We start from the raw sequence: 27,336 nt of genomic DNA, 5'->3' as shown, positions 1-27,336 counted from the left end.
GCAATGCCCTTCCCCATAACATCTTTTCTCTCCCACTGAACACAGGCATCATGTTAAAGCGGCGGTTACTTTTCTCTTACAGCACCAGCACATTCGACACATACAGCACCTGCCTGAAATTCTCATTCTGCAGCGCTCTCTGATCCACTGTTTCCAAAATGGCGATATCTGGGATAATACCCCGTCAATCTCTCCTGTTGACAGAGAATTTCCCAAAGGTGAAAGGCTTTCTGTGAGAAAGTTCTTGGAACGGGACGACCTCTCAGGTACACTTCATACTTCTAGGGTTATGGTACCAAATCTACCCTTGGTGCCATTGTATTAGAGTCAGTGGGGCCTGATCTCCAGCTGATGTGAATCATCACTCCACCAAAGCCAGATGTGCACTGGCCCTACACACCTGTGGATCCCTCAATGCTGCAGGGATCTTCTTGCAGCTGGATCCCACCAGCTTTATGGCAGCTTTGCACTGTGGGGACAGCCCCCAGCAACCTCAGTGCAGCCAAGAATCATTACGACCGTATTTTCTGAGCAGCAATAAGGAACTCAAGGAACTTACATGGCTGAGCTAGACGTGGTCTCTGTATGGGGGATAATAGTGACATGCCTGGGGCTTGAGGCAGATACTGAGGAGACCAAGGGAAAAAGAGTGGGCTTTGGATCAGGCCCATGGACAAAGGAGAACATCTGCAGTTCTGCAATTATTTGCAAATTGTAAAAACATCAGTCAAACAAGCCAGTGAGAGCAATCAATCAAAATGCCTCAGTGACTGAGGAGCCTAAGAGCCGTTGGCTTTCAATAAGACTGTGGCCAGGTCCATACTACAGACTTGTGACAGCATAGCCAGGCTGGTCAGGTGTGATGAGGTGCAATTTGTGACTGATAGAGCTTGATGGCAAAAGCCCCTAATGCAGAGACAGTTATACCAGCTGCACTGTGCTTTTGCCGGTACAGCTTATTTTGCTCAAGGAGACAGAAATAAGGAATACTGGCAAAAGTTGCCACTGTATGCTGTGTCCACGCTAGGAGCACTTTACTGGAACAGGATACTGGTATAGCCACTCCAGCAAAGTGCTGCTCATGTAGACCTGGTCTTAATCTTCTCAGGGCTAGACCTACAAAGGGGACCTAAACTGAGCACTGCAATGCCTGATGGTTATATGCCCTGCTGCCTAAGGGAATCAACAGATTAATACTTAAACACTGATTGGGCCAGAGAGAGAATGACTTTGTACCCTGGTGATTAGGTTACCCACCTGGGAGAGCCCGGCTCCAGTGCCCCTGCTCCAGCTAATATTTAAGTAGTGTATACAAAGTGAAGCAGATTCAACAGTGGAGACTAATAGTCCAGAGTACACAATAGCCCAGTGTTTAGGCCACTCACCTGCAACTCATAGGAACCCTGGGTTCTAGTCCTGGCTCTAAGTAAGACAGGTGGGGGTTTTCCAGGGTGAGTGCTCCCACCACTGATACGAGGGCACCATCACTACAACTCCTGCCTCGGCTCTGACTTGGAAGCTGGCCTCTGAGAATGCTTACTGGGTTGGGCTTCTGCAGATGATAGGCAGGGTGATGTCTAATTCATAGAATCATAGAAATGTAGGGCAAGAATGGACCTTGGGAGGTCGTCAAGTCCAGGGTCAAGTAAACCTAGATTATCCCAGGCAAGTGTTTGTCCAGCATGTTCTTAAAAACCCCAATAATGGGGATTCTACAACCTCTCTTGGAAGCCTATTCCAGAGCTTAATGACCCTTCTTAATATTACTTAATGTTACCTAACTCTCCCTTGCTGCAGATTAAACCCACTACTTCTTGTCCTGTCTTACTGGAGAACAATTGATCACTGTCCTCTTTATAACAGCCCCTAACATATTTGAAGACTGTTACCGGGTCCCCCCTCAATCTTCTTTTCTCAAGTCTAAACATGCCCAGGTTTTTTTAACCTTTCCTCATAGCTCAGGTTCTCTAAACCTTTTATCATTTCTGTTGCTCTCCTCTGGACTCTCTCCAGTTTGTCCACATCTTCGCTCAAGTGTGGCACCCAGATCTGGACACAGTATCCAGCTGAGGACTCTGAAGTGCCAAGTGGAGCGGTGACCTCCCAGGAATCCTGCTGGGACTTAGGAGGTGTCAGGATTTAGGGGGCTGTGTACATGCTGCCTAGCAGACATTTAGGCACCTAGGGGACTTTACCATTGCGAATTTAAGCAACCGCAGAGTTAAGTGGCAGCTGAGTGGTGATTTTAAATATCTAAATTTTGGCCTAATGTACATAAAGTGGCAATAACGTGTCCAAATCCCTTTGTGGCTCTAGTCCTCAGTGCCTAAATCTCTCAAAAATCAATCTGAGGCTCCCAGGAAGCTTGGACACTTTTAAAAATGTGCCATGTCCATAGGTAAATCTTTAATGTTGCAAGGCCAGTTAAAATTTCAGTTAGTCTTTTACTGTAAGAAATATTTTTGCAAGAGGGAAACCAGTATTTTTTTCCTGGGAAACATCTGTTGATCTTCCCTTCTTCCCTTCCAACTTTAGATGATCAGCGTTTTGCTTTTGAAAGAGCCATACAGACTGTTCAGAAAGTGTGGAGCAATATAAGATCAAGTCCCAGAAGCTCAGGTATTTTGACTTTCATGGTGTCTTACTTTCCTTTCTAAGTATTTTTCTATCACATAACAAATGATTCAGTTGTGAAACTGAATACAAGTCTACTCCAGAGTATTTACCAAGTATTCCCTGATACACAGCTGTTCCCAAAGTAACCCCTTCCTGTAAAGACATGACCATTCTTAACATACTCTGAGTGGTTCCACTGACTTCACCGTGGCTACCCACAATGTCTAAAGCTCAGAATGGATGTAAATCTTTGCAGGGCTGGTGAGGAAGGGAGCTGCATACTGAAAGGGCAGTGATAATCAGATCACTCAGTTATGTAGGCTAACTGAGCGTTATCCCAGGTGGAAATCGCTAGCTAGAATGGGCGTGACTTAATTTTTTTCTAAGTTTTGCAAATTTTTCATAACTTTTTTTTATCACAAAACACTTTCTCTTTTTTCAGTCAGTTGGTTGAATTTTATCTATTTATTTGGATTCAATTTGAAATTTTGACAAAAAGACGGTGTGGAAAATGTGGAGAATTATTTTGTGAAAAACATTTCTTTACTCACCTCTTTCTACTCCTGCCATTTGATACCCTGGTTCCTGTGATTCCGTGCACACGGCGTGAAAGATTCTCTGCTTTGTTACAGAAATCAGTATCCCTGAAGAACTGTGGTGCAAGGAGATCAGCGCTGACACTGACCTCCTGGACCTCCTGCCAACCACTCCATCCGTAACTTCCATTGTTACAAAGTTTTTAATAGAGCTCCAGAACAGCTGTATTGACACAGCTGCTCAACTCACTAAGGAAAAACAAAGGTATCTTTCAAGCCTCATCGTCAGGGTGGAATTGCTCTGACTTGGTAACTTTAGTTACCCATAAATGAACAATTCATCTTAAAACATAGATCCTGAGTCTCATCTCACTTCAGGTGGCATAAAACAGGCATAGCTCCACTGATGTCAATGATGTTACTCCTGATGTAGAGCCATCTATGAGAGAAGGGCCAGGCCAGACTTCTCCAAGAAGAAAACGTAACTCTTATAACCTCATGCAACGAGGCAGTTAGGCTGAAACTATCTCAAGGCTGGTCTGCTAAGGTGGGGTGTAAAGTTGATTTGGTCTGTTGAGGGAGATATTTTGAATGAGCTTGAATTGTATCTAATGACTGAAGGACTGATCAACTTCACTGCAATTTAGGTAGTTCAATTTTCCTCATTTATTTTAATGTCCCAGATGGGTGGTGGAACTAGGGCTGTCGGGGGTGCTGTAGCACCCCTGGCTTGAAGTGGTTTCCATCATATACATGGTTTACTGTTTGGGTCAATGGCTTTCAGGCCCCCACTATATAAATTGTTCCAACATACCCTTACTTTAGGGTAGCTGAGATCAGAATCTGACCCTGACCCCACTGCAGGGGTGACTCTGGATTGATCCCAGAGGAGCTGAGGTCAGAATCCAGCCTTGACCCCATGGCAATCAAGGGATGACTCCAGACTGACCGTGGAGTAACTTGTCATATTACCGTAATGAAGGACTGAGGAGCACAGCAAGGAACTGCCTTTTAAAGCTAACCTGGGAGTGCCACAGACATTGTGGCATATATAACCCAGAGTGTGATCGCAGCTGTACCAGTATGAAGATGTTGACTGCAGTGTAGTTTTCCCATAAATTTAGGGGAATAAATTATAGTGATGTAAGCATCGTTATAGTGGTACAACCAGGGTGCCAACAGGGGGCAAAAGGAGCAGGTACCCTGAGGCCCAGTGATTTAAAATGGTCTGGGACTCGTGTCCATCGCCGCTACCATGATAGAGCAGCAGCCAGAGCCCCAGGCCCTTAAATCACCACTGAAGTCCTGGGCGGCATGGGCCAGGTAGCGGTGAAGGGCTGCCTGGAGAGGGTAGCCCCCAGCCCTGCCTTTCCACCTGGGGGCCCAGAGCTGCCCTCCCACACCTTGTCTAGGGACCTGGCAATTTCTGTCAGCAACCCTGGGTACATCTGCACCAGGCTAGGGGTTGAACCAATTTAACTATTTAGCTAAAAATATTGACACACCCAAAAAATAGTTAAATTGGTACAAAATCTGTCAGTAGAGCAGGCTAGCTCAACCCATACAAGCCAGCTGTAAACTGATGTAAGTACATCCACACAGGGGTTTTCACCAGTGCAACTACACTGATTTTTTTAAACCAATTTCAGCTCAACTGGTGCACTTGAACTTAGCCAAAAGGCCAAGAAGCGCTTGATTTCAGTTCAACTGGCTTAATCCTGTTCCTATTGAATTCAAAAGCAAAACTCCCATTGGTGTTAATAGGGCAGGTTGAAACTCTTAGGGCCACATTTACAAAGGTGTTTAGGCACTTGAAGATGCAAAGAGGCACTTTGTGGGATTTTCTAAAGTGCCAAGGCAGGTTAGGCTCCAAACTCTCATTCTTTTCAATGGCTGCAATGGGAGGTAATATAGTCTAGTGGACAGAGTGCAACACGGGAACATAGAAGACTTGGGTCCTAATCCTGGCTCTGCTGGCTGATGCTAGGTAAATCAATTTCCTTTCACTGTGTCTCAGTTTTCCCATCTGTAAAATGGGAATAACAATACTTAGCTCTTTGAGAGGCAAGCATCTCTAGGTATCCAAAGACCTTTGTAAAATGACCTTTAATCTTTGCTCCTTTCGCTTGCACGGCAAAGGCTAGGGATTGCAGTCTTTCTTTGGTTTGCCCTTATTGTCTCCTCTCTCTGGATAGGGACCCAGCCCGTTTTGACTCCCTACTCTGTATTGCCAACTCTCCCTGTTTTACTGCCAAGTTTTACTCAGCTTCCCTGTCAGTTTCTAGCCTTTGTGGCTGTGGGGAAAAGCCTGGAAACATGCTCCCCAAGCCTACCAACTCCAGGAGGAGAATAGAAAGGACCCAGAACATAATAATCTTTAAATCTTAAGCCAGCCACATCATTTTTGGAGCCCAGTTCCTGATATTTGCATGTGTGGGGTTGGCCAAGCTGATGGGGTGTTGTGCTGTCGGGGTAAACATCACAAAGATTCATATTCAGAGTTTAAAGACAGAATGAACTTTTAAATCATCTAGTCTGAGCTCCTGTATAGCACAGGCCATTAGCATCACCCAGTTACCCAAGTACTAAGCCCAATAACTTGTGTTTGGCTAAAGTATCTTCCAGAAAGGCATCCCGTACGGATTGGAAGCCATCAAGGGATGGAGAATCCACCACTTCCCTTGGCAGTTTGCTCCAAGGGTTAATCACCTTCACTGTCAACAGTTGGTGCCTTATTTCCAATTTGAATTTATCAGGCTTCAGCCATTGGTTTTTGTTCACCACTAGATTAAAGACCCCTTTAGTACCCGTGATTTTCTCTGTGTACAAGTATTAATACAGGTGTCAGGGTTCACTCCCCACTCTGAACTTTAGGGTACAGATGCGGGGACCCGCATGAAGACTCCCTAAGCTTATTTCTACCAGCTTAGGTTAAAAACTCCCCAAGGCACAAATTCTCCCTTATACCTTGGATTAAGTAACATTGCCACCACCAACTGATTTAAACAAACATTTAGGGAGGGTCACTTCGAGTCCTACCCTCCCCAAATATCCCTCCAAGCCCCTACACCCCTTTTCCTGGGCAGGCTTGAGAATAATATCCTCACCAATTGGTGCAGGTGAACACAGACCTAAACCCGTGGATCTTAAAACAATGAAAAATCAATCAGGTTCTTAAAAGAAGAATTTTAATTAAAGAAAAAGTAAAAGAATCACCTCTGTAAAATTGGGATAGTAAGTACTTTACAGAATAACAAAAGACTCAAGAACACAGAGGATCTCCCCTCTAGGCAAAATCTTAAAGTTACAAAACCAGGCATAAACCTCCCTCTTCAAACTAAGGAAATCACAAGCCAAAATAAAAGTAAGCTAACGCATTCCTTCGCTACTACTTACTAATACTAATGAAGTTGGATAGCTTGCTTTCTTGATCTGTCTCCGGCAAGCACACAGAACAGACAGATAAAACCTTTCTCCACCCACCTATCCACCCCAGATTTGAAAGTATCTTGTCCCCTTATTGGCCCTTTTTGTCAGGTGTCAGCCAGGTTACCTGAGCTTCTTAACCCTTTACAGGTAAAAGAGGAATTAACCCTTTACAGGGTAAAGAGGGATTTTATGCTACCCGTAGCTGTACGTTTGACAACAGGCCAAGGGCTTTTTTCACTCAGGAAGCGACACAGCTAGCCAGCGTTCCTTCCGCACGTGGCAAGAACATCAGCCTAGCAGCGCATCATTAAGAGCAGCTTTGGGCTCTTTCTCCACTGACTGCTGTGGAGCTATTGTGCTGATGTGACAGAGAGTAGTGTTTGGCTCACTGTAAGTAGCTCTGTCAAGCATGAAAAAAACATGTCTGCTCCCCAGAAATCACAACATTGCCTCAAAAGTCACAAGATTTTTTTTAAAATACTGTTATGCTAGAAGGTGCCATCAAGTAGATCTTTGATCTATAGACAATTACAGACTTTCTTAAAGCTGATGAGTGTGCAAAGCACCTTCATTTCAGGCTAAATGGAAGGAGCGATTAACTATCCCTGTGTACAATGATGGCTTGAAACAATTGAAGCCACCACCCAAAGCAGTGGGCCACATGTCGAGGCCAATCAGAAAGTAAGCAGTGTGGGCTGAGGGGTTTCCCTGAAACTAATTGCAAATGTAAAAAGCTAGTGGATTGTTTGATAAACTGTGTATATGTCTGTGAAGCAGAAAGACAAGAAAAAAAGCCAGCAGAAAATGAGGGAAGCAGTGGTGAGCATGGCCCAGAGACATAGCAGTGACGGAGCTCCTCCAGACTTGGAAACCTGCCTCCTTCATGTATATTTCTACTGTGTTCAGGGAAACAGGACTTCATGTGTACTCTTTGTAAATAAATAGGGTTGCAACAAAGAAATACCTGAGCTGTATCATCCATTTCTCCTCGCAATGGAAACAATCCCACAGAGCCCTAAATACTGGCTAACTGCTTGGGCCAAAGGACCAACAATAATAAAGATGGAGGTGTTTTTATTTGCCTCTCAGGGTCAAGATTTCAAGCTTTTCTCTGCAGCTACCAGGGTAGGAAATGAAATTTCATTGTTTTAAAATGAAAGCTGCATTTCTCCCATGAAACTAGCTGGAACCCCTAGTATCACAAGACTCCCAAGAGTTGGCAGCTGAGCACAAGGCTGGAGAGATGGGCTAAACAGCCCACCAGGACTTATTCCATCTTAGTTTTCTTTGTCAGTAAAGAAGATCCTTCACGTTGTTCTGCCCTATTCTCCAGGTCTGTTTCAGCGGAAGAGGTGAAGCTCGCCTCTGTGTTAAGTGTTACCGAGAGCGACTTGATCACCATGGCGCTGTTGAACTTCCAGTATGTGCTAGAGGAAGATGGAACCAAAACCACCCACTATAACTTCCTGACTCTGCAGAGGCAAGTGATTCACCGCTTCATCAGCGGGAAGCCCGTCGTGAAAGCCCAGGTGAGTTCAGGATGAAATCATGGAGGCGGAGCTTTGCCGTAGACTTCAGTATTGCCAATATTTTACTCTCAGTGCTTGCTGCTCTGCAGCCTGACACCTGTGTGGAGTCATTCACACTTGAGCAAAATGAGTGTAAACCACAAACAAATCAGGATGCACAGCTGGAAATGGCAATGGGAGGTGAAACACCTGATCCACTGTGGCCTTTTCCAGATTTACACCTGTTTAGCACCATTGACTGCAATGGGGTTACCCTGGTGTAAATTGGGGGTAATGCATTGGGAAGTCAGTCCCACTGCATTTAGACTTGGATTAAAATTTTCAAAAGTGACAAAGTGACTTAGGATCTGAAGACCCATTTTTCTAAAGGAACTTAGGAGAAGAGCTGATTGGAAATTTGTTGACACAATTTTGCTGTTGGAAAATGCCAATTCATCAAAACCAAAACTTCCTGTGGAAACATGCTGATTTTGACAAACTGTTCATTTAAAGAAAAATTTAAAAAAAGGAAAATTGGAAAAATGTTTTGAAAATATCAAAATGTCACATTTCTTCATTTTTGAAAGAAAATATTTTGATTTCTGGTTTGAACCAAGTGTATGTTTTGAAATTGTAGCTATTTCTTAGTTTAAATTTTAAGAATAAAAGTAAAAGAGGTCAAAATCAAAACGAAACATTTCAATTGACCCAAACCAAAAAAAAAAAAAATGTTCAGGTTTTTTGTCTGTGAAAATTTTCAAGATTTTGAGTTCCCATCTCAGTTTGGGACGAGAGAAGCTTTTGAACTCTCAAATTCTCAAAGGATAGGAAAACTATTTCTCTCCCAGTCCCAGGTCTTCTTAGAAGCCTAAATCCCACTGACTTGCCATGAGACTTTGGCTCCTAGGGGCCAGATTTTTTAAGGGCATCTAGATGCCTTCTTGCATCTGAAGAAGTGGGTATTCACCCACGAAAGCTCATGCTGCAAAACGTCTGTTAGTCTATAAGGTGCCACAGGATTCTTTGTTGCTTTTACAGATCCAGACTAACACGGCTACCCCTCTGATACTAGATGCCTATTGGAATTTTCAAAAGCATTTAAGCAGGTTAGGTGCCTGACTCCCACTGAAAAACAAAGGGATTTAGGCACCCAAGTGACTAAATCACCTTTGAAAATGGTACTTGCATTCCTAAGTAACTTTAGCAGTCCTGAACACATTAGCTTGAACTCCCATTGATTTCAATAGGGGATTTTTGAAAATCCCACTAGGAACCTTTAAAAATCTGGCCCTAAGAGCCTAAGCCAGTTTTCAAATTGGGCCTTTGGCTCCTAAATGACTTTTGAAAATTTTGCTCTAACCCTTGTCATGTACTTCAGTTTTTTATGTATTGAACAATGCTGTACTTTATAACCTAGTTATTAATACTAATGTTTTCATTTTCAGACAACTCCGTCCATTACACTGAAAAATGTGAAGACTCTGCACTCCACAAAAGATAATGTTAAAGAACAATTGCATCAGGTAAAATCAAAAACAACCCTGGGTTTTCCCCCAGCTGCAGACTCAGATAATCCTCTCTCTTTCCTCCACTATAAATGACTTTCATAGCCACTATATAGTCAGAAGGTTGAGTAAATATCCAAAACCTACAATATGTCTGCTCATCCATTAAGGGCAATGTTCTCTGAACTATCCACTCCTTTTTGGGCGCCTTCAGGATTTGGATGCTCAGCTTGAGACATCGGCCCAGCACAAAGCGGCCGTAGAGTAGGCCAGGATCAGGCCCCTGAGCCAAGTGGAGCATCAAATTCTAACTTTAGTCGCTAAAAAGCACATTTTTGTACAGTTCCTTGGCCACGGTTCTCTTCCCTCATATGCCAGCTTTATAAAAGTTTTACTCCATCGATTGCCTTGAGTTTACAACTGAATTACATTGATGTAATCTCTCATTATTGGTTGAAACACATTTTGAAATGATTCCCATTATAAAATAATTGTTGGTCTAAAGAAGAGTGATTTGGGGGCATTTGTTCTCCCTGTCTCATAACACAGGAACAAGAGGACATTCAGTGAAGATAAAAGGTGGCAAATTCAAATAAAAGGAAATACTTTTTCACACAATATGTGATTATTCTGCAGAACTCAGTACCACAAGAAGTCACTGAGACCAAGAAGTTAGCAAGATTCCAGAAAAGAATTGGATATTTCTGTAGATCACAAGAATATCCACACTTAGCTATAATTAGTGATGACAAACATTTTGTAAACCTCTGACTTTAGGGTTTGAGCTGATCTCTAACTATTAGGGACCAGATGGGCCCAAGTTTGGGGGCAGATTATCCCCCATCTGGTACTGGGGGGTTCCTATACCTTCCTCTGCGACATCTGGTGCTGGGTGTTGTCAGGAGACTGGGCTAGATAGACCTTGATCATAAGAATGGCCATACTGGGTCAGACCAATGGTCCATCTAGCCCAGTATCCTGTCTTCTGACAGTGGCGAATGCCAAATGTTTCAGAGGGAATGAACAGAACAGGCAATCAAGTCGCCCATCCCCAGCTTCTGACAAACAGGCTAGGAATGCCATCTCTGCCCATTCTGGCTAATAGCCATTGATGGACCTATTCTCCATGAACTTACCTATTTCTAACCCTGTTAGTGTTTTGGCCTTCTTAACATTCTCTGGCAAGGAGTTCCATAAGTTGACTGTGTTGTGTAAAAAAAATACTTCCTTTTGTTTGTTTTAAACCTGCTGCTTATTAATTTCATTTGGTGATCCCTAGTTCTTCTTCGAGTGATTGCTCCTATGCATTCCAGTTAGGTGTGCGCGCCGCGCATGCACGGCTCTTCGGAAGACTTTTACCCTAGCAACACTCGGTGGGTCGGCTGGGCGCCCCCTGGAGTGGCGCTGCTATAGCGCAGGATATATACCCCTGCCAACCCATCCGCTCCTCAGTTCCTTCTTTCCGCCCGTGACGGCCGTTAGAACAGTGGAGCGCAGCTTAGCTGACCTCCACCTCCCTAGCTACTCGTAGTTTCTCTCGTTTAGTGTATAGTTTCTAGTTGTAGTTGACTTTATTTGTTTGTAGTATAGGATTTATTTTCAGGGGTACGGGGTTTATCCCCTTCCCCTCACCAGGTGCCGGGTCCGATGCCCGGTCCACAGGGTTTTACAATGCTCGGCCGGCCACAAGCCATTGCCGACAAGAGATTCTCTCCTAAGTGCCTCCAGGATTCTCAACTGACAGATAAGTGCCGCATTCGCGGGGCCTTTGATCCTAGAACAAAGGGGAGCGGGACTTTCGTCTCAAACAGCTCCTGAGGGAGGCAGCTCTTGCTCCTCCGCTCTCGGCGCGGAGTGCTGGTTAGTCTTCAAGGAGCGCTCCCTCGGCACCGGTTCCCCGGTGCCGCCAAGGCCTCCCGGCACTGGCCCTCGCTGACTCCGACGTCCACTCGGCATGGTTCCCTCTCCTGGAGGATGAAGAGGCACAATATACTTGCTGCGTCCGAGCCGCCTGCTCCGCAGCCGAGCGCTATGCTCAGTCGGATCGCCCGGCACTGATGTCTGCCGCGGCACCGACAATATCCGCACCATTAACTCCGGCCAGGCAAGAGCTGTCGAGTCCGGTGCTGGAAAGCTTCCCGGCACGGACCGTGATCGAGCTCGCTTTGACGCTGCATCTGACCCATCTGCTCCGCAGCCGAGCGCTATGCACAGTCGGATCGCCCGGCACCAAGGTCGGCCGCAGGAACCGACAATATCCGCACCATTAACTCCGGCCAGGCAAGAGCCGTCGAGTCCGGTGCTGGAAAGCTCCCCGGTACGGACCGTGGTCGAGCTCGCTAAGACGCTGCGTCCGAGCCGCCTGCTCCGCAGCCGAGCGCTATGCTCAGTCGGATCGCCCGGCACCGATGTCTGCCACGGCACCGACAGTATCCACACCGTTACCTCCGGCCAGGCAAGAGCTGTTGAGTCCGGTGCTGGAAAGCTCCCCGGTACGAACCGTGGTCGAGCTCGCTTTTCAGCGGCGTCCGAGCGGCCCGCTCCACAGCCCGAGCGCTCTACTACGTCGGGCTGCTCGGCACCGGTGACTGCTACGGCACCGACAGTATCAGCACCGTAGACTACGGCCTCGCAAGAGCCGTCGAGTCCAACACCTGAATGCTCCCCGGCGCGAGCTGTGGTCGAGCTCACTTTTCCCTCCACGCTGGGAACATTTCCACAGCGAGGGAGTTGATGGCAAGGGCAGAGCCTGCGCTGCTTAACCCCCGACATCGCCGGTGCGGGTTATATGGTCTTTTGGCGAGCCTGTCTTGCTCACGCCACCCTGCGTCAGCGCCGCAGAGCGGCACCGTCCCCGATCGCGGTCCCGCAGACGTTCTCGGTCCCGTCACCGATCGAGGTCCCGACGCCGCTCGTGGTCTCGGCACCGTTCTCCATTGCGGTACCTTTAGTACTCGCGGCACCGGCCAGCGTCACGTTCGCTGGCCCGGTACATTCGGCACCGATCCCGCTCCCGGCACCGCCCCAGGCACCGAGACTCCCGTACCCACTCCTGAACGTCGAGCCTCGCGCTCTCGGTCGACCGCCCAGCACAGCTCCGGTGGCAGGTCTCGTTCTCGGTACCGGTATGTCTCCCGGTGCCGATCCCCGGTGCCGAGTCGAGCAACGTCAGTTAGAGAAGGAGACTCTACCAAAGGCTCTTCAGCTCCTTCAGGGCCACCCAGTCACGCATCAGTGTTGCCACGTGCGGACACTTCATATGTGCAGTACTCTCTTTTCCGATGTGCCCTCCAGAGTCTTCCAGGAGACCTATCAGAGGTCCTTCTAGTCACCATGGGCGTACTGCCACGCCAGAGGCATACCTGTGCTCCCATCTCGCTCCGTTCCGTCGGAGCTCTGGGTGCCAGAGGCGGCAATTAGCCGTCCCCCTGCGACCAGTACGGAGCAAGCCCCGGTTCAGCCACCGGGCTCCCAGATCCCACCGGATCAGGAGGTCGTCCAGGAGTGCGAGCCCACACAGGACCCGCTTGTCCCTGGCCTTTCTTCTACCTCCTCCCCAGCTGAGGCGGGGGCAGGAACATACTCCTCGGGCCCTCCTTTGATCGGAATGCAAGTGCATAGCATCATCCAGGGGGTACGAGTACCTAGGTACATCTAACCCCCCCCCCCGCTCCCTTGTCGTCCAGTCCCTCAATGGGATGGACCGCCATGGCCAGCAGGCACCAGCTCCTAAATCCTAGGGGGCTAGGCGACTGGTCTTACGGGGCCGTACGAGGTACTCGGACGGGGCCCTGCCACTTTGTGTAGCAAACTAGCAAGTCCTGCTTAGCCGCTACTACGGGTGGCGGTGGGCAACTTTACAGAGTCGGTTCTTCAGAACTCACGTCAAGAGTTCGATGCCCTCCTGGATCGAAGGAAGAAGCTGGATAGAGCTTCCCTCCAGGCCTAGTTGGATGCAGCTGACTTTGCTGCCACGACCCTGGCCTCGGGTGTGGCCACGAGGCGCATTTCCTGGCTCCGGTTATCGAGCCTTCCCTCGCAGCTGCTGTCCACTATACAGGACTTGCCCTGCACTGGCAAAGGCCTGTTCTCTGAGAAAGCTGGCCCTAGGCTGCAAAGCCTGAAGGGCAGCAGGGTCACTTTCCGCTCTCTATTAGCATGCACACGGCGGTGCTTAGCGCCGACCTTTCCGTCCCCAGCCTCACCGCTCTTACCCTGCGCCTAGACAAAGACAAGACTTTGCCAGCAGGCGTCACTTATGCGGTCGTGGGCGTCAATCAGGCCCTCAAGGTTAAGGTCCTTCTAACCATCCTCGTCCCTCTTAGGGACCCCTCTCATGAGCGATTCCTCTTGCAACAGGTGCGGACGCTCCTCTTCCTCGGAGCTATACAGGAGGTGCCTAGGGACGAAACCTAATCCCCTAGGCGAAGGGAGGTCTCAGACATATCCTAGACCTGCGGGTCCTCAACAAGTTCATGCTGCGGATAGGTTCCGCATGGTTCCCAGGGGGACCGTCATCCCACCCTTGGATCCCGGAGACTGTATGCCGCCCTCGATATGACGGGCGCGTATTTTCATGTCCCCATTTCTCTTCCACATTGGCTCGTTCGAGGGACCTCCGAGCCCAAGTACCAGTCCTGTGGGCATCGACACGGACCTATTCCGGTGTCTAGGCCTGATCATCAATGGTAAATTCCACTCTGGTTCCCACACAGGGAATAGAATTCATTGGAGCCACCCTGGACTCCAATCTCACCAGAGCCTGCTTACCTCAGCCTTGGTTTCATGCGGTGGTAACAATTGTACAAGGTCTACGGACCTTCCCGACAACTTTGGCTCGCCCAGGCTTAGGTTTCCTGAGTCACATGGCTGTCTGTGCGTTTGTTTCCAAACATGCCAGGCTTCGCCTCTGTCCACTCCAATCGTGGCTCACCTTGGTGTACCACCCGGGCAGAGATACCACCCTGGTCGTCTCGTTCCCCCTGAGCATCCTAGGCTCCCTCGACCGAGAGTCAGTGCCCTCCCTGGTGTATCCAGGGATGCTGTTCCATTCACCCCTCGGGGTCCCTCATGACGGACACCCCATCTCTCGGCTGTGTGCTCACCTGGGTCAGCTTCGCACTCACGGCCTTTGGTCGGCCCAAGAGCTGGCCTTGCGCATCAGTGTCCGAGAGCTGGGAGCAGTCTGCCTTGTATGCCAGGCTTTTCAGCTGGCGGATCGCCTCAGCAGATCCTTCCGGTCTCACAAGTGGTCGTTCCCTCCGGACGGTATCCATTCCTTTTTTCGGAAGTGGGTCTTTCCCCACATAGCCCTCTTCGCTCCCGCGAGAGCGAAAACAGAGAGAAGTCCTCCTCATTCCAAGACCTCTCCCCGGGCTCAGTCTTGGAGAGGTTTCTGATGCCGTGGATGAGCCATCGGCTGTCCAATTTCCACCGTTCCCGCTGGCTTGCAGGGCCCTGCTAAAACTCCGCAGGGGCGGAGCGCACCTGATCATGATCGCTCCAGCGTATCCCAGGCAGCACTGGTACACCAGGTCGCTACCCCTGTCGGTAGCCAACCCTATTTCCCTACCTCTTGGCCCAGACCCCATTTCGCGGGATCGCAGCAAGCTTCACCACCCAGACTGGTAATCCCTGCACCTCACAGCAGGGCTGCTGTGTGGCTAAACCGATCCGAATTACATTGTTCTGCCTCGGCTCTGCAGGTTTCTCCTGGGTGATAGGAGATCCTCCACTCGGTTAACGTATCTGGCAGAGTGGAAGCGTTTCTCCTGCTGCTACGAAACGCACAATGTTTCTCCCGCCGAGGTCCCGATCCAGTCCGTCTTGGACTACCTCTGGTCTCAAACAGCAGCACATGGCGCGGCCCTCATTAAGGGCACTCTTGGCAGCCATCTCTCCCTTCCACCCAGCGGGGAGTGGCCGCTCCGTATTCTTACGCCTTGTGGTTTCTAGATTCCTCAAGGACTTGGAGCGTTATACCCCCCCCCCCCCCCGGTTGGCCCCCGCCACAACCTGGGTCTTCAACCTGGTTCTCGCCAGTTTTATGATTGCCCATTCGGGACACTGACGACATGCTCGCTGGCATACCTGTCCTGGAAGACAGTCTTCTTTGTAGCCTTTCCATCGGCCAGACGAGTCTCTGAGCTTCAGGCGCTTGCGATGGACCCACGGTATACTGTGTCTCTCAAGGACAAGTGCAGTTGTGACCGTGTCCGGCCTTCCTCCCTAAAGGTGGTGTCAGCCTCTCCTATCATCCAGGATAGCTTCCTTCCGGTCTTCTTTCCGAAGCCACACTCATCGCAAGGAGAGCAACAATTGCCCTCCCTAGACGTCCGTAGGGCGGCCGCAATCTATATCGAGCGGACAAAGCCCTTGCGTAACGCCCCCGAATCTTCATCGTACTGGCATACCGGACGAGGGGCATACCTGTCTCCTCCTAGAGGATTTCACCTTCGATGACTGGTGCATCTGCGCCTCCTGTGTTTAGCCCATGTTCCATGGAGCCACCTTACTGCACATTCCACCAGGGCTCAGGCTTCCCTGCTGCCTTCTTGGCCCACATACCCTTTCAGGGAATGTGTCGTGCAGCTAGTACACACCTTTGCCTCATTGGCCCAAGTGTCCAGAGATGATGCAGCCTTTGGCACAGAAGTTTGCGTTCTGCAGCATCTAACTCCGACCCCACCGCCTACATAAGGCTTGGGAATCACCTAACTGGAATGCATAGGAGCAATCACTCGAAGAAGAAAAGACAGTTACTCACCGTAGTAACTGTTGTTCTTCGAGATGTGTTGCTCCTATCCATTCCAGACCCGCCCTCCTTCCCCACTGTCGGAGTAGCCGGCAAGAAGGAACTGAGGAGCGGATGGGTCGGCAGGGGTATATATCCTGCGCTATAGCGGCGCCACTCCAGGGGGCGCCCAGCCGACCCACCGAGTGTTGCTAGGGTAAAAGTCTTCCGAAGAGCCGTGCACGCGCGGCGCGCACACCTAACTGGAATGGATAGGAGCAACACATCTCGAAGAACAACAGTTACTACGGTGAGTAACCGTCTTTTCCTGTGTTATGAGAAGGAGTAAATAACACTTCCTTATATACTTTCTCCACACCAGTCATGATTTTATAGACCTCTGTCATATCCCCCACCCTTAGTCATTTTTTTTCCTAGCTGAAAGTCCCAGTCTTATTAATCTTTCCTCATACAGAAGCTGTTCCATACCCCTAACCATTTTTGTTTCCCTTTTCTGTACCTTTTCCAATTCCAATATTTCTTTTTTGAGATGGGGCAACCACATCTGTATGCAGTTTTCAAGATGTGGGCATACCATGGATTTATATACAGGCAATATAATATTTTCTGTCTTATTATCTATCCCTTTCCTAATGATTCCCAACATTCTGTTTTTTGACTGCTACTGCACATTGAGTGAATGTTTTCAGAGAACTATCCACAATGAGATCTCTTTCTTGAGAGGTAACAGCTAATTTTTAGTCCCCATCATTTTATATGTATAATTGGGATTATGTTTTCCAATATGCATTATTTTGCATTTGATCCCACCTGGCAATACCCATGTTTCCTTCTGATAAAGCCCCATAAAATTTAATGGAGATGAAACCAAAGGTCTCTATAATGTGATTCTGTAGAAACTGATCTCTAAACCTTTCCATTTTCATAGAGAATTATATCCTTTCTATAGTTTTTGTCACCTTCCCCTAGAATTCCATGCAGGGATAGAATTCTCATTTGAATAGTATAGCAAGGTCAAAAAACATATAGCACTTACCTTCTGCAGGAGTTTTACTTAGAAAGCCACCTGACTTTACAATTTTAACTACCAGAATGAGATCAAACATTTAAAATATATACTCAGAATATTTGTGCATTATTAACATGACATTATTAGCACAGCTTAATGATGAGGTGACTTGATCACAGTCTTAACTACCTACATGGGGAACAAATATTTGATGATAAAGAGCTTTTCAATCTAGTAGACAAAGGTATATTGTGCTCTAGTGGCTGGAAGTTGAAGTTAGACAAATTCAGACTGGAAATAAAGTATACATTTTTAATGATGAGGGTAATTACCCATTGGAACAATTTACCAAGGGCCATGGTGGACATTCCATCACTAGCAATTTTTAAATCAAGATTGAGTGCTTTTCTAAAAGACCTGTTGTAGTTCAAACAGGAATTATTTTGGGGAAGTTCTATGGTCTGTGTTATACAGGAGCTCAAACTAGACAATCACAGTGTCACTTCTGGCCTTAGAATCATAGAAGATTAGGGTTGGAAGAAACCTCAGGAGGTATCCAGTCCAACCCACTGCTCAAAGCACGACCAACCTCAACTAAATCATCCCAGCCAGGGCTTTGTCAAGCCAGGCCTTAAAAACCTCTAAGGAAGGAGATTCCACCACCTCCCTAGGTAACCCATTCCAGTGCTTCACCACCTGCCTAGTGAAATAGTGTTTCCTAATATCCAACCTAGACCTCCCCCACTGCAACTTGAGACCATTACTCCTTGTTCTGTCATCTGCCACCACTAAGAACGTCTTTGGAACCCCCCTTCAGGTAGTTGAAGGCTGCTATCAAATCCTCCCTCACTCTTCTCTTCTGCAGACTAAATAATCCCAGTTCCCTCAGCCTCTCCTCGTAAATCATGTGCCCCAGCCCTCTGGTCATTTTTGTTGCCCTCCACTGGACTTTCTTTGTGTCCATATCATTTCTGTAGTGGAAGGCCCAAAACTGGACGCAATACTCCAGACGTGGCCTCACTAGTGCCGAATAGAGGGGAATAATCCTTTCCCCTCGATCTGCTGGCAAGACGCCTACTAATGCAGCCCAATATGCCATTACCCTTCTTGCAACAAGGGCACACTGGTGACTCATATCCATCTTCTCGTCCACTATAATCCCCAGGACCTTTTCTGCAGAACGGCTGCTTAGCCATTTGTCTTTTAAATGGCATCTCAGAAAATTCCTCATATGTTCTTCACACATTGTATACAATCCTTTGGCTCATATAAGACCAGGGTGGAAAAACTTAAAGCTGATTTTCTTCAAAGGTGCCTGTGGGATTTGGATGCTACTGACTGTAATGGGAATTGGATGTGGAAATCCTACAGACTGCCTGACTCCTTTTGTCTCCTGTTGCTATCCTTAGGAACCACTGAGCGTGAGTCTGATGAAACGCATTATGGAAGAGGCCAATTCAGTGAGCGACATTTCCAGAGCACTCTCCACCCTGAAAGTGGCTGCAGAGTTCCTGGCTGTGACTGGAGGGAACCCGGAGCGGCTCCTGACTGAGTATGTCAGAAATGAGCTGAAGATGGAGGCTAATGCAAAGCAGTTCAGAGACTTACCGGTAAGAGATTAACTTTGTTTTGAATTCACAGCAATGAAAATAAAGCTCTCTTTATAATACATATTTTTTGTTTTCATGCTTTCTACTATACAGTCTGAATATATGAATATAGAGTGCAGTTTCTTTCAAAAAGTATTGTTTGAGCAAAAAAATTGTGGTTTTGACTAAATGATTTTTATTTTATTTTTTGCTTTCCATGGAAAATTTCAACTTTCAGGTTTCATCCAAAAATGGAGAACTTTGCTCTGAAAAAAAACAAAAGAATCAATTTTCAGGTTTTTGAGGAAAGGTTGAAATTCTCCACAAAACATTTCATTGAAATATTCTATGGCAGAAAACCTGTTCTCTGACCAACACTAGTATATAGATGTATAGTATTGTATAGTATAGTCAGAAAATGCCAACTTGATTAAATTGAAACATTCTGCAGCAATTCAGCTCACCCACCTCCTACTTCCCCAGGTTCTTCAGCTCCTCCACAGCCCCTGGGTCACTTTTGAAAATGGGGGCTCCTAACTCAGACACTTCTGAAAAGGTTACCTTGCATTTATTTGCAGACATGCATTGTCTCTTTGTTACATCTCAGCACATGGTGACTGGTGCCTTTTGACACTACTGCAATACAAATAAATAATACTAATGAATAATCCGCACAGGCACAGACTGAAAATTCCTGCCAGGTACCAGCAGGATCCCAACTTTTCAAACCAGAGTTTGGCCATTCTATGCAATGAACTATTCATTGAACTGAACTAGTTGAATAAACTGACACACAAAAAAATATTCTCTCTGTGCCTACAAAAGGCTGTCAAAAACTGCTTTCACTTTTCAGCAAACTCTGGTTCCAGATGCTTAGCCAGTAACTCCCACCAGCTCAGTGGTTTGACGTTCTTTAAAACCTTGGCATTAGCAAGGCAACTGTAAAATGAATACAGAATGTGATCACTTCTGTGATGAGGGTTTAAGTAACAGTGTCTAGGCTTTCTGGGTGCCAAGGTTTGGATTAATCCTTATCTGTGTTGTTTCATCCCAGGTTGTCCCACAAACCCAGCTGAAGCACATCCTGTCTCTGTGGCAGATCCTGTCAGCAAAGAGATCAGCGCTACTTGTACAAATGAACCAGGTAATGGAGGAACCCACCCCAGTGAGTGCCTGGGACAGGGCTGTAACAAGGCTGAAAATGTTCTGTGCAAATTGTTTTTAATCGGAAAATTGGGTTTTTGAGAAATTGAAGTTTTTCACGGAAAGTTTTGACTTTGCTGAAAAAAATAAAGCACAAAAAACTTTCCAGATGAAAATCAGTTCCTCTTTTGGACATGTTGCTGAAAGCCAGCTGTACTGTGAAATGAGTGGTTTTCAATAGCTTGTAATTCCACCAGATCTGCACAGATTTCCATGCGTATAGGAAAAGACACCTCCCTGGCCCTAGGGCCATCCTGCTGCCAAATGTCATGCTGCAAGCCACAGACACAATTATTGTTTTATTTTCTGATTAAAAGTCAAAATATTGTTCAGGAAAAATCCCAATATTTCCCCACCAGCTCTAGTTATGACCAACATTCTCTGTTCATAACATAAGAACATAAGAATGGCCGTACCGGGTCAGACCAAAGGTCCATCTAGCCCAGTATCTGTCTACCGACAGTGGCCAATGCCAGGTGCCCCAGAGGGAGTGAACCTAACAGGCAATGATCAAGTGATCTCTCTCCTGCCATCCATCACCATCCTCTGATGAACAGAGGCTAGGGACACCATTCCTTACCCATCCTGGCTAATAGCCATTTATGGACTTAGCCACCATGAATTTATCCAGTTCCCTTTTAAACATTGTTATAGTCCTAGACTCACTTGCTGTGTAGTCCCTTTTCTGCTGCTGTCAAGCTCCATCACTTGGAGTTTATAAATCTAGATGCGTCGTCCCTTTCTCAACATTTCAGTATAGCTCAGCCAGGAGTTATTGGGCCAGAGGCAGGAACCTCTGGGGGAGATTCTCTGGCCTGGGTTAGACAGGAGACTGGGCTGGATGGACACAATGGGACCCGATGGCCTTAATATTATTGATAAATTACAAAGTCAATTGTTTGCCGCTTTCTTGGTTTGTTGTGAAATATATTCAAGAGATCAAAGAACCAGTATCAGTCAGGTTTATTGCTAAAAGTCAGTAAGAGTATAGAGAGAGGTCTGTTGGTCTTCCCCAGACCAGAAGAAGAGCTCTGTATAGCTCAGAAGCTTTTCTCGCTCACCAATGGAAGTTGGTCCAATAAAAGAGATTACCTTGTCTCTCTAATATCCTGGGACCAACAACACTGCAAATAATAATAATAGCAGAGTACTGGAAGAAAGGCTTAGTACCATACCAGTTTCTGTGAAGCCATCTTGTGCTGCTATTGTTAACTTCACTGTACATAGAAAGTGTCCTCCTAGTTACAAATTTCAACGCATACTATTTATAGGATGGTTTACAAGTTACAAAATGCTTTACGCATCACTAAAATCCAGCCCACCAGCTTGTGCTAGTTCCTTAACTTATTGTTTTGGATCCTAGCGGTCCAGGTACTGGTCTGGCTTGTACTGGGCACAACATTATTGTATTTTGTAGGGCTGTCAAGCATATAATTTTTTAAATCACAATTAATCGTTCAAGTAATTGCACTGTTAAACAATAATAGAATACCATGTATTTAAATATTTGTGTTTTCTACATTTTCAAATACATTGATTTATATTACAACAGAATACAGTGTACACTGGTCATTTTATATTTTTATTACAAATATTTGCACTGTAAAAAAAATAGTATTTTTCAGTTCCCCCATTACAAGTACTATAGTGCAATCTCTTTATCATAAATGTAGAATTATGTACAAAAAACTGCATTCAAAAATAGAATATAAAACTTTAGAGCCTACAAATCCACTCAGTCCTACTTCTTTTCAGCCAATTGCTCAGACAAACAAGTTTGTTTACATTTACAGGCGATAATGCTGCCAGCTTCTTGTTTACAATGTCACCTGAAAGCGAGACCAGGTGTTTGCATGGCACTGTTGTAACTGGCGTTGCAAGATATTTACATGCCAGATGTGCTAAGGTCCCTTCATGCTTCAACCCAGGGGTGGCTCTAGGAATTGCGCCGCCCCAACCAGGGCGGCATGCCGCGGGGGGCACTCTGGCGGTCGCCGGTCCCGCGGCTCCAGTGGACCTCCCACAGGCACGCCTGCGGATGCTCCACCGAAGCCGCGGGACCGGCGGACCCTCCGCAGGCATGCCTGCGGGAGGTCCACCGGAGCCGCCTGCCGCCCTACCGCGGCATGCCGCCCCAAGCACGTGGTTGGCGTGCTGGGGTCTGGAGCTGGCCCTGCTTCAACCACCATTCCAGAGCACACGCTTCCATGCTGATGACAGGCTCTGTTCAATAATGATCCAAAGCAGTGCAGACTAACACATGTTCATTTTCATCATCTGAATCAGATGCCACCAGCAGAAGGTTGATTTTCTCTTCTGGTGGTTCAACTTTTGTAGTTTCCACATCAGTGTGTTGCTCTTTTAAGACTTCTGAAAGCATGCTCCAAAACTCCTCCCTTTAAGATTTTGGAAGGCAAGTCAGGTTCTTAAACCTTGAGTTGAGTGCTGTAGCTATCGTTAGAAATCTCACGTTGGTACCTTCTTTGCATTTTGTGAAATCTGCAGTGAAAGTGTTCTTAAAACAAACACCACATAGGCACTGACTCTGTGGGTGCTCCTGGGCTGACACACACACGGGAAAATTTAGCGGGTGTTCTGCAGCCACCCTTCACCTCCTCCTCCCCCCCGCCAAATGTCTTGCATCCCCGCTCCTCCCAGCGCATCCCACTCCCCTGCCGCCTAACATCTGTTTGGCAGCACTTAGGACTTTCCGGGAGGGAGGGGGAAGAGCGGGGACGTGGCATGCTCAGGGGAGGAGGCAGAGAAGAGGCAGGCAAGGCAGGGGCAGGGACTTGGGGGAAGGGGTGGAGTGAAGGGGGTACAGGGGCAGGAAGAGGTGGGTCGAGCACCCACCAGGCAGAGGGGAAGTCAGCGCCTATGGAACAACATGCGCTGGGTCATCATCTGAGACTGCTATAACATGAAATATACGGCAGAATGCAGGTAAAACAGAGCAGGAGACATACTGAACTCCTTGGGCGAGAATTGTAACAAGTTTAATGATTATTTTTTAATGAGCATCATCAGCATTGAACCCTATCCTCTGGAATGGTGGTCAAAGCATGAGGGGGTATATGAATGTTTAGCGTATCTGGCACGTAAATACTTTGCAATGCCAGCTACACAAGTGCCCCAGAGATTGCAGCACTGGCCTGAGGTCACGTGCAGAGCCACATGATCCATCCCACCCCAGGAATGCCCCCTTTACATAGGACAGAAGCAAGTATCGCTGGGGTACACCTGCTCTTAGCCAAATGAGGACTTTTCAGTCAGGCATATCCACAACTGCTCTGTGCATGGGGCATCCAGCCACTTCTGCAGCACCTCTGCAGTTGCCACCACTGACACTGTGCTTCTCATTTCAGAATCCCTTCTTCCTGATAGACAAGGACTACCACGACGAGCTGGCTGACCAGGAGAGAGAGGAGCTGACAACTGCATTATCTACTGTCAATATTGAGTTCTTTATCATCGAGCTGCACGAAATGATCACAGTGGAATTGGAAAGCTACGAAAACAGTTGGGGGTAACGACATATTTCTCTAGTCTGTGAATATTTTTAAACTTTTAGTTTGGAGTAGACACACACCACTTTAGAAATTATTCCCTTCGTTGTGCATGGGGGGGTGTTTGTTTTGTGAAATACAGGTAAGAAGATCAAGGCAAATGTTGTGGGGGGACCAATATCTTAAATGGCCTGTATATTACTTGTATGCTGAATTAAAAGGGAAAGGTCGACTCATATAACATATAAAAGGTCATTTTCCATAGATCTCCAAGTCTTCTGGAATTGGATAACCTGCAGCTGCTAATAATCTAGGCTAGAGATTCTCAGACTTTCCATACTGCAGAACTGGGGGGGGGGGGACTCAGAGAAGAGCAATGAGAAAATCGGGTGTGTGGAGAAGCTACTATGATAAGAGCCTGAACAGGCTGAGATTGTTACCGAGGGAAAGAGATTTGATAAGTCTATAAAATACTGACTGGTCTAGAGAAGGAAGATCAGGGGGCATCTGTTCTTCCAGTCCCATAACACAAGAACAAATGGATGTTCAATGGAATTGAAAGATGGGAAATTTGAAACTGCTCAAAGGAAATAGTTTTTCCTATGACTTGTGATTAGCCTGTGGAACTCACTGCCACATGAAGTTATTGAGGCTGAGAGTTTAATGAGATTTCAGAAGGGACTAGACTTTTCTATGGATAACAAGAACATCTATTGTTAATGATTAAAAAAATTCCAGCGGGGATATTAAATCTCATTCATTAGGTAAGGGCTGTAGATTCTTCTGTTCCTTATGACCCTTTAATGCCTTGTTTTCTTCCCCAGAATTATGTCCAGTATGGATAATTTCACCTTCTGGGGAATCATCTGCCTTCTGCAAAAAAACTGGTTCATAAAACCCAAAATTTGGAAAAAAAATTGTTTATTTGGCCATCAATGTTTCACTTTTCAGCAGTTTTTGTTAGGCTAAAAATCTTTACTTTTTGGTTGCTGAAAACCAGACCATTCTCAGGTTTGGGGGATTCATTTTTCAACAAAAAGTCAAAACTTGCTGCAGAAAAATACCCCACTTTATATCAGCAAAAGTGACTGACAGTGTGAAAAAGGAACTCAAGAAATTGGGTGTGACTGTCAGACTTGGCACTTAGTCTTTCTGAACCGGTGTCCTGTACATTTACAATCTTGTTTTCTTTTATGAACAGGATAGTGGAGACCTTTCAAGCATATTTAGAAAAAGAGGGAAAAGAGGAAATTTACATTGAGAATCTGACCAGCGCTGTGAGCCAGGACCTTTGTCTGAAGAACGTCATTTCAGTCTGGAAAACTGCTGTGCTAATCAACAAAACATACGCCCTCTCTTACATACAAGAGTGAATGGGTCCTTGAATTGTTTCCTGTGGATACCAGAACCAATTACTGCACCCAGCCTGTAATTCACAGCAATTTAGGAAGTAGAGTTTCTTTGGGAAGTGAGTCCACTCAAATCACCAGGCCGATGCATCACTTGAATCAAAATAAGCCTTCAATCAGATCTAAGTGGTGCCTGGGCCTGGGCATTTGAGCTGAGATGTTATGGGCATGACCAGCTATGCGAGTGTTGCTATGCGCGTTGCTTTCTGCAAGCGGGTGAATTTCACCCACCGAGACCTACAAATGGTGGGCAGGATTCTTGTGCCACTATGGCCTTGTCGACATGTGGTGCTTTAATGCTGCCAGTCTAGAGAAGGGGAGTAAGCGATACCTCTGTAAGGGCACTGATCTGTAAGGGGAAGCACTGGAGCCCAGTGGCTAGAGCGGGGGAGTGGGACCCAGGAGACCTACGTTCTGTTCAGTAAAATGGGGGAAATGACACTGATCTGTTACATAAAGTGCTGTGGCATCTGCAGGTGAAAAGCGCCAGGTTCTCTCATACGGGTGTAACTGTCCCCAGCCTAGGGCTGGCCCGGGTATAGCTATTTTGTAAAATGATCACACTCCTCACTGACACGGTTACACCAGCACAACTTCCGAGTGTCGTCTGGGCCTTGCACTGAGCAGTAACCACTGGAGGCAGCGGGGCTGGTTCTCAGCCTGGCCACTCCTGCAGTCATTTGCACCTGAGCAAAGTGCGTGTAAAATGCCACCAAATCGGAAGGGTCCTTGCAGCCACGTTGCCCTCTCTTGGTGCAAGAACAACACAAGGTGCAAAGTGGAGGAGACGACCCCATGGATAACAGAGCATTAAGCCCCTAATTTTTAAAGTCTTTGATGAATCATCTCAGCCAGGGATTCTCAGACTTGGTCCGAATCGCCCTCCGTTGTATTCTAGCTCTTTACCTGTGCTTTAGCAGATGGACTCACCAGTTCTTTCTGGCAGTGTCATGGCATGCACCGTACTACGGACTCTGTGATCACAGTGGTCCCTTCTGGCCTTACAGTCTGTGGGTCTCTGCTCAGTGCTTTGCAGCTACATGAAAATTAGATGCTAGAAAAAATATTTGCAACTATAGTTTCCTGCCTGGCTTTCAATGCAGACATTTCCCTGTGCCTCTCAATAAACAATGGACCAAGAAAGTGTCACATTCTTCTAGTTATTACCAGGTTTGAAGACTTTAAGAGTGAGGGGTGTGCGCGTGTGAATGTGCATGCGTCTGTGTGTGTGCATTTGGGATGAAAATGTCTTTTCATTCTAGTGAAATCAATTGGTATAGGAATTTTTTAATAGTGTTTCTCCATTCTATGAATATTTTCAAAAAATAAAATTTCCCTGCCCCCTCCACCCCCCATCTTGAATCATGTCAAGAAAACAAAATCCCCCAAATATTCACAAACTTAACCTCGTTTTTCCATTTTGGATCAGTTGAAACATTTCATTTTAATAGCTGTGAAATATTTCATTTTTTCTTTTTAATCTTTTGCTTTCAGTCTAATCAGCTTCAATTCTGAAACAAAACTTCATTTTGCACCAGAAAACAATTTTTTAATTTAGAAAATCTCCAAACAAAATGGTTTGACAGTTTTGAAACATTTTTCCTCAACATTTTTTTGAGCCAGGAATTTTTTTGAATCCAACCCCATTCTTGGTTCAAAGAATCTGCATTTATCAATGAAAAAAAGCAAACAATTTATCAAAAATTTCTCAGATCTACTTTTTAAGCCTTCTCTATATAATGCACCCTTATGTATTGTGGCCATGTCTCCCTCCTCACCCTCCTGCCAACGGAGGAACCAGATAGGTGAATGAGCCTGCTACTGCCGTTTACTAGCAGAGAGCTCAGGTAGGAACGGCTCCTGCTGTTAGTTCTACATAATCACAGCTTCAATCCACACTACTGGTGGGGCACATTATACCTGCACAAAGAAACTGGACCAGTTTAATTTAAATCAGTTTAAGGCTGAGCTCTTCCACTGATACAAATTTGTTTTAGGGTTTAAAAAAGAACTAGATAGATTCGTGGAGCATAGGTCCATCAATGGCTATTAGCCACGCTGGGCAGAGATGGTGTCTCTAGCCTCTGTTTGCCAGAAGCTGGGAATGAGCAACAGGGGATGGATCACGTCATGATCACCTGTTCTGTTCATTCCCTCTGGGGCATCTGGCATTAGTCGCTGTTGGTAGACAGGATACTGGGCTAGATGGACCTTTAGTCTGACCCAGTAGGGCCATTCTTATATTCTTATATCAGTTCAGCTTAAGACAGTT

General features: G+C 46.5%; 1 protein-coding gene across 1 annotated transcript in view; it reads left to right on the top strand.

Annotated features, from left to right (window-relative positions):
- The window catches only part of LOC123369105 (E3 ubiquitin-protein ligase RNF213-like), a 72,695-nt gene extending 46,592 nt beyond the window's left edge, over positions 1-26,103 (top strand). Inside the window, exons 19-27 of the mRNA XM_045014466.1 lie at positions 83-266; positions 2,536-2,619; positions 3,249-3,417; positions 7,915-8,110; positions 9,535-9,612; positions 18,767-18,967; positions 20,001-20,090; positions 23,515-23,675; positions 24,857-26,103. Of these exons, the coding sequence (XP_044870401.1) occupies positions 83-266; positions 2,536-2,619; positions 3,249-3,417; positions 7,915-8,110; positions 9,535-9,612; positions 18,767-18,967; positions 20,001-20,090; positions 23,515-23,675; positions 24,857-25,028 (1,335 nt within the window). The 3' untranslated portion in view covers positions 25,029-26,103. The remainder of the gene's footprint in view (positions 1-82; positions 267-2,535; positions 2,620-3,248; positions 3,418-7,914; positions 8,111-9,534; positions 9,613-18,766; positions 18,968-20,000; positions 20,091-23,514; positions 23,676-24,856) is intronic.
- The last annotated feature ends 1,233 nt before the right edge of the window (positions 26,104-27,336 follow it).

This window comes from Mauremys mutica, chromosome 4, assembly GCF_020497125.1.
Source record: "Mauremys mutica isolate MM-2020 ecotype Southern chromosome 4, ASM2049712v1, whole genome shotgun sequence".
NCBI classification, from domain to species: Eukaryota; Metazoa; Chordata; order Testudines; family Geoemydidae; genus Mauremys; species Mauremys mutica.
Note: the sequence above shows the minus strand (reverse complement) of the source record. Positions and strands in the feature narration are given on the sequence as shown.